The 16328-nt window shown below is 38.7% G+C and overlaps 1 protein-coding gene across 1 annotated transcript in view; it reads right to left on the bottom strand.

Moving 5' to 3' along the window:
• LOC144634364 (putative E3 ubiquitin-protein ligase UBR7) overlaps window positions 1-9869 on the bottom strand; it is a 10338-nt gene extending 469 nt beyond the window's left edge. The window contains exons 1-11 of the mRNA XM_078493297.1: window positions 9608-9869; window positions 5871-6004; window positions 5198-5258; window positions 4764-4859; window positions 4175-4228; window positions 2846-2948; window positions 2110-2297; window positions 1186-1431; window positions 789-954; window positions 623-684; window positions 1-152 (exon numbers count right to left, since the gene is read on the bottom strand). The exon at window positions 1-152 is cut by the window's left edge and continues 469 nt beyond it. Of these exons, the coding sequence (XP_078349423.1) occupies window positions 51-152; window positions 623-684; window positions 789-954; window positions 1186-1431; window positions 2110-2297; window positions 2846-2948; window positions 4175-4228; window positions 4764-4859; window positions 5198-5258; window positions 5871-6004; window positions 9608-9736 (1341 nt within the window). The 5' untranslated portion in view covers window positions 9737-9869 and the 3' untranslated portion in view covers window positions 1-50. The remainder of the gene's footprint in view (window positions 153-622; window positions 685-788; window positions 955-1185; window positions 1432-2109; window positions 2298-2845; window positions 2949-4174; window positions 4229-4763; window positions 4860-5197; window positions 5259-5870; window positions 6005-9607) is intronic.
• Between the last annotated feature and the right edge of the window lie 6459 nt (window positions 9870-16328).

Below are 16328 nucleotides of genomic sequence, written 5' to 3'. Positions count from 1 at the left end.
TGGCATTAGCTCATGTCAGGGTCATACAGTTAAGTGTTTGTCGTGATTTCCTAGCGGCACGTGTACTGAACCGAGTTTTCGCTGCCAACTCGCTGTCTCTTGCGGGACTGAAGTGAGTCAAAAAAGTTCCGTATGTCTTCTTCTTTCACCACCTGATAACAAACAACAACAACAAATGGTAAAATGGCGTTATATTTAGATTTTGGTTAGCCTTAAACTTGATTGTTATTTTATAGGTGAAATATTGAAGAGAAATTGATTTAACGTTCACTCGTTTCTCTACGGGTAGTTCTTTGGCCTCTTTTGAGGGGAGTAAAAAAAATGTAAATGTTGTTTAGAGCGGTCATGCCGACTAAGCGTCATATCCCTAACCTATAAATATCTGTAACCTATAAATAATATCTGTAATAAATATGTGTAACCTTCGCATCTGTAACCTATATATACAACTCCAAATTGTATCTGCTGTAACCTAAACAACTCCAGTAAGTCAAAAACAACAGTCCTTTAGGACTACCCACATCTAAACATTAAGCAAGGCGTTTGCCAGTGTCTTTTTAAAGTGACAGGGTTTTTTTTCAAATTAATTATACCAATTCTACATCCACAGTTTGGAACTTACCTTTCCTTGAGCGGCAAATTCTCTAAGATACTCTGTCAGTTCACTTTTCATGTCATTGTATTCTGTAAAAACAAAATAAAAACAAAATGCATAACTTTCTTTGAAGACTACGTTGGTGATAAAATGACCAAGAGAATTAAGTAAGAAAGTTCTTGCATTAGCTTACCATGCATGACTTCCACTTGTGGTATGCGGCCCATGTTCTGAAGTGCTTGCATGCCACTCTCATACGATGAAGCGCTGGGTCTCTTCTCTCTACCCCTCTGTTCATAAGCAACCATTGTGTCTGAGTCATCAGTTAAATACAACACATCCAGGGACTTGTACAAAGACTGCAGTAAAAAAAAAAAACAAGCATTCAGTTTAAACAAGTCAGGCAAGCTTACCTGTACTTTGTAGGTATGGAACAATTACCTGTATGTACAATTGAAAAATCATCCCCTTAATGTGTGGCAGTGGTAAGCTTTTCAATTTTTGTTTTTGATTCTCTTCCAGTTTTACTTTTCATTTTTCATAGAACTCTCAAATTCATTTTCAGGGGGTGCATTTATGTGATACCTTACCATACACTTCTCACACTTGCACAAGTTAGACCGCCACCCAGTATGCCAGTATGAAGCTTTATTGTCAATTGTTGTCACACTTGCTTGGAGTTGATCAAACTTGCATTCTGATGAACTGTTTTCAGGTTTTACTCCATTACTCGTTGTTCCAGTGGCATGTTCCTCTTTATTGGTAGATTTAACAGTCTCTGATTGGTCAGAAGAAGTGGGCTTTTGTGAATCAGAGTGTGTGATATTGTTGGAATCCTGTAATCAAGAAAACACAAGTTTATACGATAAGAAACACCTATCCATTTCACCTATTGTTCAGTATTACATGAGCACCAAGAAGTGATCTCTTTTATATTTGATATGCACCTAAGGTTTTTTACCTTAACTGAGGAAGAGCTATAGAGACAATGAGAACATGTGAGACAAATTCTGAGAGGAGTACTACAGTGTAACACTGAACAGGGCTGTGACAAATTTGTGAAGTAAGTAGAGAAAAGTACATGTAGCAAGTGGCAGGAAAAAACTGAAAGTTGAAAAATCTGCAACAGACCCTTAGAAAGTATTTGTAATAGTATTTTTCTGCAAAATGGGAGATACAAGGAGGTCAGGGAGAGAGTGAGAAAAGTAGAGGGGGCTGTAACCATATTTGGAAAAAAGTGAATTTCCCAACTTTATATTAATTGTGTCCTGTGATAATGATGCAGAACTTTTCATTCAAACTTAGTGCCATGATAAATCTTTTCTAGAACTCTCAGAAAACGGACTTGACGTTTTGATCACTTTGTTTCAAACAGTGAAATTCTTGTTGGTTTGTTTTACTCAAAACTTGTGTTCTAGCTTACAAGATAGCAGAGGTCCTCTTGTAAGCATCTAAGTGAGGAGACCGAAATCTGCCACAGGAAAAGCACAACAGGATCACAAATGTAGGCTTACCGCTTGAGTTTTATTTTGCTGTTCGCTTTCTTCGACACTGCAGTTCTTACGACCATCTTCACTGTTACTTGCTTGTGAGGTGTCTTCACCTGAATCAGTTGGCTTAACAACATCAACTTTGGTTTCCTCTGTCTCCTGTTTAGAAACAGTTTGTTGACTCTGGCCAATGGAGGACTGCTGCTGTGGTACTTTATACATGAAATTTGAAATACAATAAAAACAAAACTTCAGAACATGAAAAAACCTGTAATATGTGCTCCGCAAAAAAGTGAACAAATATCAAACACTTTGAAATCACGAATGTCTTGAATAACAGGCAGGCAAAAATATATTTTAACCCCCTCTCCTCCTGCTCGGTTGTTTCACAGGGTTTTGTTTGTTTAGTTGTTTAGAAACTGAACTGTGGTACTTAAAATAGTGGAAATTTGGCCAAGTGTCTCAACAGTTTTGTCCAGGATTGTGGCCAGCAAGATAATGGGAAAACATGTTTGTTATACCGGAGTTCTGTTTCTATGTCAGTAAGGATAATTCAACTTTAAAACTTTTTTGTTAGTTTTGCTTCATTTCTATTTTTTTGGACTGGCACACTCTTGTTATCAAGTTTTTTCTCTCCGAAATAGCCTATTGAGTAACTGTTAATTTCAGTGAAAGAACAACTTTTTAACATCAGATATTTCCTGACTGTGATGGAGACTTGAACAGATGAATATAAACACTTTTAATGACATCATTTTACCTGAAAGAGAGAGATAAGCCTGAAGGAAACTGCATTTTGTCATACAGCCATCACAAATCATCTCTTGAAAGTCACCACCAGGAGGGGGAAGATTACCCAAGTGCTGCAGAACAAGAGGATAAGAAATTATAATTATCGTACATACTGCCTTCTTATACTAAATACTAAACAAATTTGATTAAGTTATGGGAGACTCACTAATGTCCTCAGTAATGAGTTATCAGTCTCACAAGCTCTTTCAATACTCAGGGGTCTAAGACACTCTCCCTCACTCCAGAAAGTTATAAAATAAAAAAATATTAACCAGCATTGCATACATGTACCTATATGTTGTATGTCATAGTTTGGCAAAAATCTGGATGCTTAAATTAAACAGAAACTAACTCTTGCTAGTGGTACACTGTACATGTCCTAATTAGTCTCATTAAGGAGGCTCGATGTAGTTTTTCTAGCCGGAGGGTGGCTGTTTTAAAAATTAAAATTTTCTAGGAAGCCAATGTTTGATTTTTGCCAAAATACACCATAATGATCAAATATGACCAAATTTTATTTTTTTACCTCTCACTTAGTCACAAAGGTTACCATAGCAACGATTGACGTTTCCTTTTGTTCTCAAACAAGCTTGATTTTCTCGAAATCTAGATTGACAATTGGTATTCATTTTTTTATATGTTAAAGTTTAGTAGATTGACTAACTGTTGACGAAATTTTAGAAAAATCTGTAAGAGCGTTTTCAAGTAAATCAAGAATGAAATTTTCAGAAAAACACCGTTTTGGTATAAAATAGTCGCTTTAAAATTGTTTCGTATTATTTGAGTACAGTTACTTTCACTTAAATATAAATACTTACACCATCAAAGACCATTAACTAAAAGCGAAAGACTTTTTGCTTTAATTTGTTAAAATATATCGACTGCCGATTGAAGGAAATTATAAGAAAATACCAAAAACTTTATTCTTGATTTACTCTAAAACGCTCTTACAGATTTTCCTAAAATTGTGTGTACAGGTAGTCAATCTACTATACTTGAACATATCAAAAAATGAATACCAAGAGTCAATCTAGATTTCGAGAAAATCAGGCTTGTTTGAGAACAAAAGAAAACGTCAATGGTTGCTATGGTAACCTTTGTGGCAAAGTGACGGGTAAAAAATTAAAAATTGGTCATAAATTATTTGATCATTATGGTGTATTTTGGCAAAAATCGAACATTGGCTTCCTAGATAATTTTAATTTTCAAAACAACCACCCTTCGGCTAAAAAAACTACATCGAGCCTCCTTAAACTATTAATTAAGGGGAAGGTTTGATGATGAAACCCAAGCTTACCCTTGAGTGGTACCAGTCCTCGCAAATAATACACTGAATCATTTCATCTTCAATCTGCAAATAATATCAGACAAATTTAACATGCAAAATTCAGTACACCATAAAATTAAGGTTTCATTTTTCCTAAGAAGATTCTGTTTGATGATTTTGGTTTCATTATTTTTGAAGCTTGTTTTGTTTGTAGGGTGTTCAACTGCACAACATGCCATGACTGCAAAAGTACAATTTTGTATTCTGTGCCTGAAAGTTGTTAAAAGTGGAAGGTACCATCCTTTTATAGCAGAATTTCTTGTTTAACATGACCTATCATCTGCCAAAAACTATGGAACTATGGAAATTTTGAATACATTTATCATGTCAAATAGCATCTACTGTCTCTTTGCCATAATATAACCTCTCTGCAAAAGTTTGTCTTTTTCAGTAAGTTTTAAATAACTGCTCTCTAACTGGTACTTGCAATGTAGAGTGTTAAGAAAACTAACACCAAGATGTCTTACAAGATTTTATCAACTTAATAGATGTAGATGTAGAAGAAGACACACATAGAACCAAAAGGATTTTATTAAAAAAAATACTAAGAAAGCTGTACCTCATCTTCCAGATCAGGGTACGGTCTGTGGCAAGTACAGTAAACTCCTCGGAAATTCTGATTGTACTTGTTCCTTGTATTTTCTGCATCTTTTTGCTACAGTGAAAATAGTTTTTAAGCTTGGATAAACAAATTATTGTGCAATGTTAAAGTGGAGGTGTATACTTGTTATCATGCAAAGACAAACTTAACATGCATGCAGAAGTGTATAAACAAATTAATTCAATAAAAATTTGAGAAGGACAGCAATAATGCATGCCAAATAAATTGAAGAGAAAGAAATAGACATAGTCATTGTACCAGTGTGTGCTTACATTATTCCAACAAGTTCTATTTGACTGAATAGACACAAGGTGTAACACGAAATTATTTAGAAGGAATACACTAACCCTTACCAAACCATCAGAAAATGACAAAGAGCATCAAACACTTACAGAGTATAACTTGCACTTCAAACTTCCAAATTTCTTGTTTCCACAGTCACAACGGAAATTTCTGAAAAAAGAATAAATTAATTGAAAGCCTTTTGGATAACCATTGCTGCCATATATAGTAGTGGTCAATGGAAAGGCCTCAAAGTAGGAGCATCAACTATGGTGATGGTGCTTTTAAGTCTGCACATAGATTAAGAAGTATTACTAAGCTTGCAACACAGAGTGAAATTAATGGAAGTTGTCGTGCATAACACTGAGAGAGATCCTTAGAAGTGGATGGCCACAGGCTATATCCTGAAATAATAACTAAACCCTGTTATGAACCATTTAACTACAAGTAGAATGATACAGAAAATAGCTTGAATTTATTAATTTAGCTTTGTATTCTGTGAAATACATAACTCCTGACATGTTTGTATTGCAGATGTTGTGAGGGACTAAACCCTACATAAAATACAAATAACATGTGCCCTCCCCTTGATGTATCTTACCACCCTAAATTACTATGTTGTAAAAACATGCAATCTTGAATAATTCTTGACAGCCCTGAGTCAAGTAATCTTTTGGGAATGAATCCAACTGCTACTCTATTGTTTTTGTGCCAACAACCTGTATGGTTTGAGAGGAAAGCAAAAATTGACTTTTTAATCCTTTATACATAGATTACAGTTACCTTTTAGTGTAAAGTTCATAGAGCTCGTGTCCTTCATGGCAAGTCAGCGTACAAGCTAAACACACTCCAGCTGGTTCTACATCTGCTGGTGAACATGTGCCGCATGCATAAAGTGCTTGGCGCTTCACATAACCCTGCAATTTATACAGTTACATGAATATTCTCGTATTCTGCAGGGTAGAGGCCAAACATGATCTGTTGTTCCCATTTTTCAGACTGAGACATACAATGCTTTCCCAGTGTGATGAACTTGATCAGTTCTACAAATTTGGTTCTTTTTACAGGAGTAATTGGGGACACTGTAAACAAGCAAACAACTAAACAAACATTAACAAATATTGTTTGACACAAATTTATCTCTCTCTGCCCCAACTTCTGAAGATTGTGTCAAAAAATTCACAGAAAACAGTTCTATGCATCCATATTAAAAATAATCCAGGATTAAGAAATAGTAATTCAATAACTGTAAGCAAAAAAGCTCGTAGAAAATTGCATTACATACATGGTGGGCCATTATTACGATAAGCATTAAGTTTTTTGTTACATATACAGAACCCCTACTGATGATGGATCATGTTTACTATAGATAGTCCTGATAGTTGGTCAACACTCGGCCAATAATCGACCAACGCAGTCGATTCTCAGCAGAGTGTCCACCAACTATCAGCCAAATCTTGACTGACTAGAGTCTGCCAATAGTTGGCTCACAGTTCGTCGACACAAACACTAAGCTGGCTCATTAGCAAGCCCAGCTGGCTTTTCTGGTCTTGGCAGCTTTAAAAGTTTACCCAAGTCTATTTTCCTGTGAAATTTTAGCCAGATTTAAGTTTGTGTTCTGCTGGTGAAAATAGCCAGCAGCCAGCCCTTAGCGACATCCCTGATAGTCTGCCAACACTTGGCTGATAATCGACCAACCCTCTAAGTTTATTTTTTTCCTTAGTGGCCATTTGGCTGCTAAAGTTTGGTCGCCAGTCACCAATTAATCTCACACTTTCAATCCTTCTTCCCAATTTAAGTTGCCAGGCTGGCGACTTTGGTTTCAATTTAGTCGCCTTAGTCAACTAAGATGGTCTTAACTTGGAGGGTTGAGTCGACCAATGTATTGCAGTGTTCCAGTTAAGTTTTTGAAGCAAGGGGTCACAGAATTTATCAGACGGGTCAACCAGCCCGGTGTATGTAACACCTTGTTAGGGGAAAGGTCGGGTGAAAAGTTTCCCTTTTTGTAGTGAGGGGTATGCCGGCACTTCACGAGAAAAATTTAAAATTGTTATGCTTCAGGGTGCTATCTGGTAGCATTTGGGCTAAAAAATGAAAATAAAGCTAACTGAGTTATTAAAATTAATAAATTATAAAATAATTAACCGGGGCCTATCAGAGAGCTCTTAAGCTCATACATATGTTTCCCCAAAGAGATAGTATGGTAAACAACTCACTGCATCTTTCCTAGGGAGGTCTGGGGGTATGCTCTCCCAGTCAATTTTTTAAAAAAATTGAAGCATTTTTTTTAAGACTGGTTTTGAATCTCAAAATTAGGTTGTAATTAGTACATGTACTTCGGTCTCAATTTTCTTAGTCAATAGTCCACATAGAATGACAAAATTTCCACAAAATTTAAAAAATAAATTTAAAATTTTGAATAAAAATTGGTTTTTATAAATAGAAAACCGCTGTCTTTTTTCCCTCTATCTTTACAAAAATTTGCTTGGCAATCTCCTTTTATAATAGACTTTTCGTGTATAAATACATACGGTAGAAGAACTGAGAAGACTTTTCGTTAACACTATACGAAGTAAAAGAAAACTTCTGTCCGTAGTAATGCAGGCACAAGTTTTATCGTACGTGCAGGACATGCTCGACACGATTGAAAATTAGAGAACGTTGTGACTTCACAAATGGATTTAAACATTCTATTTCGAACAATTTTGCCTTGTGAAATACAAAGCTACACAAGATAGCGAGGAGGGAAAAGAAATTTATTGTGTGCCTGTTTTTAGAACGAAGTTTAAGCTGAATAAGGAGGTTACCAGGCCGGACGTTTCGGTAAACTATTGCTTTTCTTGTCGCTCGAAAGCAGATGACAACAAAATGTAACAAGAGCACAGCCTTGGACAAGTAAAGTTGCTTTCAGAACTATGGTGGAAGAATTTTTGTGATTTCTTTCTTTCCCTGAATTTTATTTTTTCTAATATCTTTGTCTTTGGAAACTTGCTTCCTTGCTTTTTATTGTTACTTATAAGTGAAATATTATTTTTTCCATTTCATTTGTCGGGTCAGGTAGCCGTCTCTATCGGGTTTTTGACCCGAGACCCGTCTCTTATCTGGAACACTGTATTGACTGTCAACTGAGTGTTCACTGACTATTGGTCAACTAAAAGCTCATGTATTTACTGAAAACATATCAGACGAGACTACCCATAGTTAACACGATCCCTGATGGCTTGTACAAGATACCTTTCAGCAAATGCTTCCTAGCCTGCGTGGCCGGCGTTCAAAGGGGAAGGAGAAGGGAAGTTCGAGCGCGAGGTGCGAGGAGAGAGCGCGAGGCGCGATCGGGGAAGGGGGGAAAGAGGAAAGCTTGCCCTGACGCTATTGTTTTTGTCGTTTTTTACGTCCAGATTCTGGATGCAAAAATCGTGATTGGTCAGAATTTATAGAGTGTGAAAATTGATTGTTCTGATCAGTCAGATGTATGTCATTCAATCGATTAATTTGTTGGCTGTGGTCTGTCACCTCAACTTTCATTCAATGCAGATGATTCCAATGGCGAATGTTATAAGCGATTTCTCTGCGAAGCGGTTGATTCTTTGAAAGAAATCGGCCGTTTTAGGATTTGGTAAGATTTGCGAAGAATAACAAGTTATAGCAGCCGGTAAGCGCTACACGCCGTGAGTTATAAAGTTGTTTGGGTCACGGCTGGTTGCAACCCGACGCCATAAACTCGAACACCGGAAATGCTGCTTGATTGAAATAAACGTTCTCTCAGTCTCAGAACGGCAACTTTCGTAACAGTTGAAGGGTGCAAGGAAGATACATCTGACCTGATCCACCATAAAAAGATTTCGTTTTGCCATATTTCTGACAAGAAGACGAGAAAAAAAGAAATTAGATAGGCAATTCGAGCGGTGAAGGGTTTTATTCCCCGCGAAAATCGACACCAATCAGACTGGATAATTTTGACAGCCAGACGTAAAACAGAGGGCAAGCAGATGACACGTACTTTAGGGGCGGTATGAAAAAAAACAATAGCGTCAGGGCAGGCGTTCCCCTTCCCCCTTCTCCGACGTGCTTCGCGCTCTCTCCTCGCACCTCGCGCTCGAACTCCCCTTCCCCTTCCGCTTTGAACGCCGGCCACGCAGGCTAGATGCTTCCTGAAACATGCAATGTTAGCAGGCTAACTGTATTTATCCATAATTATTAGGAAGACTTTTTTGCATCAACCGCGCTTTAAGAGCGTATGTATCGTTATAAAAATTTTGATACAAATTATTGTACGCCTTATGTATTAATATTTTTAATGTAAGTTGAGCTTGACAAGTTCATGTCGCGACCGCATGGCTGACTCGCACCATTATTTTGAATTTAAATTCAAAATTAAGTTTTAAATAACATAAACTCAATTTGGTAGTTAATGAACCGGCTTGAAAATAAACTTGAATTATATAAACAATATTTAGGAATCATGCCAGAAACGCAGGGCAATAATAAGCTTATCTGGTCAATTTTAAAAATTGACTTACGGCGAGGTAGGTGCAATGTTGGTCATCGCTGTCTCCCAAAACAGCTCTCGCCTCCTCTTCTAGTTCATTGTCCTCATCCAAAACGTCTACCATCGACACGACTTCATCTTCAAGCACTCCAGCCTCCATTAGTTTAGCTGTTATTAGACGATTCTTTCTCAAAAACACGAGAAAAGACCACAAATGTTCACAAAAACAAAGAACAAAATGGCGGGAAAGTCAGATTCGATTGTCAAGTCACATGTTACGTCTGTTACGTCACATGTTAAAAACATTGGCTACTTGTTCCCAGGCTCTCTTGACCGCGTGTGATTCATAACCAGACCCTTCGTCCGTGTTTGATTTTAAATTTCTGGTCATCTGATCTCGAATTTTTCCGCGTTTTTGAAAAATTAGCGGAAAAATATTCTCTCGTCGGTATGAACTATCAAGGGATTTGGTAGAGTATTAAAGGAGTAGTTGTATGCTAATTTCTTCATCTTGGTGTTCTTCTCTGGAGGCGACTGAATTTTATTCGCGTTGGTAGTTAGTTTTAGTCTTCGTTGATCGTATGGGAGAACAAGAAGGAGCTAGTGCCTCTATTTCGCCGGAACTAAGTGCCATTTTAGATGCACAGAGAAATGCGATATTAACGGCAGTCAACACTCAAATTCAAAGTCTTCAGACCAATTTGCTTAAAGCACTGTCAGATTTAGCGGCCCAGATTGCGTCGGATCTGCAACCGGACAACTACGTCTTTAAGAAGAAAGGGAAAGTTGTCAAGACAAGCAATTCAGCCTTGAAAGCCCTTGAAAGTGGAAATGTTCCTAATACCAAGGAAGAGCTGAATAGAGGTATTTCTTTGATTAATACATGTAATAGACAGAAGATAATTAAATTGGCGGACAAACCTGAATTCGGTTGGGCGACAGTCCAAGAACATGTCAACGACGGATGATTTGGCTGACGGCGAGGCCGACGCCTCAGAGATTAAAAAAGAAAAAAAAAAGACCTGGTGTTAGGATTAAATCATTGCAAGAAAAGAAGAGATAAATCAGCCCAAAAGTTTCCTCTACTGCGCCTTCAACTTTTAGCGCTCCCAGATTTGGCGGTTCGTCTGGCTCTTTTCCTTCAGCTTCTAGTTATTTTCGTCCCCAAGGTCGATACTCCTTTAACTCTAGCTTTTGTGTTATCGATGCGGTAAACGTTGGTATTGATGCAATATATGTGCAACACTAAAGATAAACCTTCGTCTTCAGGAGCAAAATCTTGATTTATTGGAGCAGTCAGAATTTGATCAGGGCGTCGAAGGACCCGGCGAAGGATCCAGCTTTTCACAGGGAAAGTTGCATGCTAACTTTTCATTTTGGCGTGATTCAGTCAAGGCTTCTGACTTTGTTCTAGATTATTTTTAAGGAATCTCCTTTGCCATATTCGATTGAAAACAGATCATCAGCCCTTCGTCGGGACACCTTTGTTCGAGAAGCAATTTCAGAACTTCTGGAACGTGGTTGTATAAGAGAAGTCAGATAATACCCGCAATTTTGTAATCCGCTTCATGTTGCTGTCCAATCATCTGGGAAAGTTCGTCTTATTTTAGATTTGTCTCATCCAAATAAGTTTATTGTTAAGAAGTCCAACAAACAGAACAAATATGAAGACTTAAGAACTGTTCTTCAAATGTTTTCGCCTGGAATGTTTGTCTCCTCTTTCGATTTTAAATCTGCTTATCATCACATTGACATTTGTGAAGAGCATATGAAGTTTTCTGTCGTTCAGATGGCCTTCGATAGACGGCGTGGTGAAATTCAACGAGTTTAAGGTGTTGCCTTTTGGCCTAACTTCAGTTTCTTATATTTTTTCCTAAGTGATGCACCAGTTCAAGTTAGTTTAGTTTTGGAGGGGTTGCGGCCATTTGGCCTTGATGTATCTCGATGATGGCATCGTGGGAAATCTGTCTTTTCAAAGTGCCAAAAACATCAGTGTTCAAGTCCGCAACGATCTTTCTTCGGCTGGTTTTACACCTAATGATGATAAATCGAATTGGGAGCCCGTTCAGAAGTTAGTTTTTCTGGGTTAGTCGGTGCTAAAATTTGAAACGGGTTTGATTCTTATTCCTGAAGAGCGAATACACAAACTGAAATCTTCCATGGATGTTTGCCTTCAAAGTTGTAATATTTCAGCCAGAGGTCTTGCTTCTATATCGATGTCGTGTGCTGTTGGTAAGATTACGAGATTGTTGACCAGAAATTGTTATGCCGCCATTGAGCAAGAACCTCCTGGGATCAACCTTTGTACGTGTCCCCTGAGATTCGCAATGAACTTTTATTTTGGCAAAACAATATTGACTTTATTTATGGAAAGCGTATGTCACCTAAGTCTAGCGCTGTTGGCGTTGTTTATTCTGATGCAGTGTCACTGGTTTTGGTGGCTATTTCGTTCAATGCGGTCAGGATTTAGTTTCGGACCAGTTGTCGGGCTTGACTGTAAAATGGTTCACGGACAATTAGAACGTTCCTAGGATCATTTCATCTGGCAGCAGCAAAGGTCATTTGCAGTCCGAAGCTTTGGGCCGAATCGCACTAGCGGACAAATTTTGTAACAAATGGTAGATTTCATCATTAATGAGTCGCTTGTTGCAGAACACAAGTGCGATTACGTTTTTCGAGACCTACAACTTGTCCAACATTTTAGGAAAACAAAGAAGCAGCTGTCTTATGATTGGTCCGTGTTGCACGCGCGATAGATTTTGTCAAACAATTGCAAAAACAAGTGCGTACGACTTGTTGGACAAGGGCAAATTTTGTCAAAACGGACAAATCATCAAAGGGGCCGAAGTCCTGCCTCGAGGCAGGCCATTTCATGACAAGTCGCATTCCCATGCCCTCGTAATGCCAGATAACAATACGTTGTTGATTGGCTATTGTGTTTGGCCCAAACTGGACCTAATAACAAAACGCACACCAAAATGTTTGCGTTAATATGCACCGTGATGTGGCTCTCACTATCATTCAGCCGCAAAATCTTTCCGCGATAGGCAAGGCATGTTTATAAGCGAAGTATTTGCCCAATGTAAGAATGAGAAAAGAAAAAGTTATCTTGAGACGACTCATTATTCCACTGCATGAGAACACGCGTGCTCTAAATGCAAATTTTTTTAGAATTTTTTTACCGCGTGGTACTGCATATTAAATGTTTGCCCAAGACGGCCGTGCTGAGAAATGTACAGGGATGCCAGAAGCACGTGCAAAGCTATTGTACTAATAATTTCACCTTTTGTTCTCTTCAAGATGTCTCTGACTTGTCGCGACAATTTTGTTTTTGTCAAAAATGTCATGACATTTAAAACTTGTCCGCTAGTGCGATTCGGCCTTTTGTCTATTTTTAACATGTGCTGTTCTCGCGGTATCTCCTGTATCTCGATCGAGATGGAATGGATCCCAAGATCTCAGAATGACAAAGCTGATTTTCTCAGCCGCATTTATGATTCCGATGACTGGGGTTTTTTCGTGGAATACATTTCAAAACATTGACTTAGTTTGGGGCCCGCATTCTATCGATCGTTTTGCTAATTATTTAAATGCTAACCTTTCTAGATTTAATTCTAGGTTTTGGAATACGGGTTCAGAAGGTATTGATCCATTTGTAATGATCTCGGTGGGGGAGAACAATTCTGCGTGTCCCCCTATTTGCCTTATTCCGCGAGTGTTGCTCTATATGCGTAACTGCCAAGCGTCTGGGACACTTATTGTTCCTTTGTGGCATTCCGGCTCCATTCTGGCCGATGATTAGTGCCGGTGGGGATAATTTTTCTGATTTTGTTGTTGACTGGATGGACCTTCCAACTGCTAAGAATCGATAAAGAAGCCTTGATTCCTGGTAGATGTATTGTATGTTTGGTTATGAGAATTTGAATTTCAGAATGCTTGCTTTGAGAATTCATTTTGCCTGCTAGGTTCTTTTCCATTTAGTATTTTGTTTTGTTTTTTTGGCAGGTTTTTTGCCATCCATTTCTTTCTTTGTACTCTTGGGCCGTGCGGCCTCCAGTGAGCACACAATAGCAAATAAGTTGTGTTTATGGTTTTTTGTTTTTGTACTATTGCGCACGGGTGGATTATATTGAGTGAATTTAGACGAGAGTCGAATTTTTCCGCGTTTTTGAAAAATTAGCGGAAAAATATTCTCTCGTCGGTATGAACTATCAAGGGATTTGGTAGAGTATTAAAGGAGTAGTTGTATGCTAATTTCTTCATCTTGGTGTTCTTCTCTGGAGGCGACTGAATTTTATTTTTGTCTTCTTATGATTAGAATTTTTCCTTTTCTTTTCAGATGCGATAATTTATGATATATGACGATGTACCTTTGTTTTTTTTTTGTTTTTTTAGGAGGTTATGTTCGTCTGTGACCAATTATTTATTTATTTTCGGGGCATTTTTGCGCCCGTAAAGAATGGGACCATCTGTGCCCAAATGTTTTAGGGGCCTTTTTGTGCGCCCGCGAAGTGTGGGACCATCTGTGCCCGAATATGTTAGGGGCTTTTTTGTGCCCGAGAAGAATGGGACCATCTGTGCCCAAATATTTTAGGGCCTTTTTTGCGCCCGAGATGAATGGGACCATCTGTGCCCAAATATTGCAGGGGCTTTTTTTGTGCGCCCGAGGATTATGGAACCATCTGTGCCAAAATCTTTCAAGGGCCTTTTTTGCGCCCGTGAAGAATGAGACCATCTTTGCCCAAATATTTTAGGTGTTTTTTGTGCGCCCGTGGATTTTGGGACTATCTTTGTTCAAATGTTTAGAAAAATGAGCGGCATTTTTTCTGCCCAGAGGAGAATGGGGCCTTCTGTGCCCGACAGGGTGGCCCTAAGAAGTTCAAGACCATGATCATGTTTCCTGAAGGTAAGAGGCCTCTAGCGCCCAAGAGGTCAGAGGTATAGGACCTTCTGTGCCCGCCCGGGACGTAAGTTATATTTGCGTCTGATGAGTTTTGGACCATCTGTGCATGATATTTTTTGCGCCCAGAAAGTTGGGTTATTTTGCCTGTTTATGTTTTTTGTTCTTTTGTAACGTAGTTTGTTGTTATTCTGGTTACTTTTTGCGTGGTGTTTGATCATTTTATTAGTTTCATTTTTTGGTTGGTTGTTAGTTCTTTTATCATTTTAGATGTGTTCAAGTCGAAGATGTGGCGTGAATTCTATTTCTCAATTCCTGATTACCTGCAGCCGTTGGCTAGCCGCGTCCAGGAATCCGTGCTGGCGTCTGAAGCAGATGGTACTTACTATCTGCCACGTTACTTGGCCGGTTTCAAACGATGGAAACATTGGGCTTCGTCCAATTGTTTTATCCACATGCCAGCCAACTCTTTCCATGTTGCAGTCTACCTTCAATGCCTTATCCTCGATGCGAATTCTCCTTCGCCAGTTCTCAATACAGTTTACAGTTGGCCAGTTTGCCGGACGTCTCAGTACATCCCCTAGTTGCTTCTTTGGTCAGCGCTTCCCAAAGGATCCTGGGGAAACCGAAAACGAAGAAGGAACCCATCGCTCCGGAAATGATAAAGGCGCTTGTTAATTCCAAGATTTCAGATAAGTGTCCTTCTTTGTGGGATCTGAGAACAGGAGCTCTAAGTCTTATTGGTTATGCTGAATTTTTTCGTTTCAGTGAGCTTTACGCCATAAGAGCTTGTGACATAAAGTTCGTTCCTACTTTTGTGTCCATATTTCTAGAATCGTCCAAAACAGACGAATTCCGTGAAGAGGCTAGGATTACAATCGCGAGATCAGACCGGAAAAAACTTGTCCTGTGAAGGCCTTAGAGAAATACATCGCTGCCGCAAAAATTGATCTTTGTGAAGATTTACCCTTGTTCAGAGCCTTCTCGTCTCCTCGGTCCACTTCGAAAGTTCGGCACCAAGGCTTAAGGTCCTTAAGCTACCTTAGAGCCAGGGAGATCATTAAGGACGCTTTTAAGGACATCACTGACGTTTCCTGCATAAGTCTTCACAGTCTTAGGACCGGAGGAGCCACTACTGCCGCCAATGCAGGGATTGTTGATAGACTCTTTAAGAGACACGGTCGTTAGCAATGTGAAAATGCTAAAGATGGATACGTTAAAGATAATTTTGAATCTTTGATCTCAGTTTCGAAATCATTAAGTATTTAATAAGACCGAGCCCAGCAGGTCGGAGAGTACTATCCATAGGGCTGGGGTTTTTCCTCTGCGTTACCGCTACGGGCGCGGTGAGGTTTTTTCATCCTATGGACGCTCGTTGGTACTTTCCTAGTTCGTTTTTGTAGGTTCTTAAGATATTTGACTCCTTGTACTTCTGCAGTCAATAATAAACTGTGCGGCCTCCAGTGAGCACACAATAGCAAATAAGTTGTGTTTATGGTTTTTTGTTTTTGTACTATTGCGCACGGGTGGATTATATTGAGTGAATTTAGACGAGAGATAGTGATTTTTGATCCATGATCGATTCAAGAGGCTGCCAAGCAAGTTTGGTTATACGTTGGGTAGGTAAAGTTCAGTTCGGAGAGCAATCTTCGTATCTATCTTTTAATATCTTCCACAGATGCAATGGTCAAAGACATCGATGACGATAAGGCAATAGAAGTCTCATGGGGTCTGCAACAATGTGTTAATGTTGCAAGTAAACAAACTGTGTTGTGTTGTCATCATAATCCAATTTGATTGATTATCTACTTGAAATTAATACAGGTACTTTAATCGCCGTAGCGAAAAAAAA

The sequence above is a fragment of the Oculina patagonica genome, chromosome 13 (assembly GCF_052425735.1).
Source record: "Oculina patagonica isolate OP01 chromosome 13, crgOcupat, whole genome shotgun sequence".
NCBI classification, from domain to species: domain Eukaryota; kingdom Metazoa; phylum Cnidaria; class Anthozoa; order Scleractinia; family Oculinidae; genus Oculina; species Oculina patagonica.
Note: the sequence above shows the minus strand (reverse complement) of the source record. Positions and strands in the feature narration are given on the sequence as shown.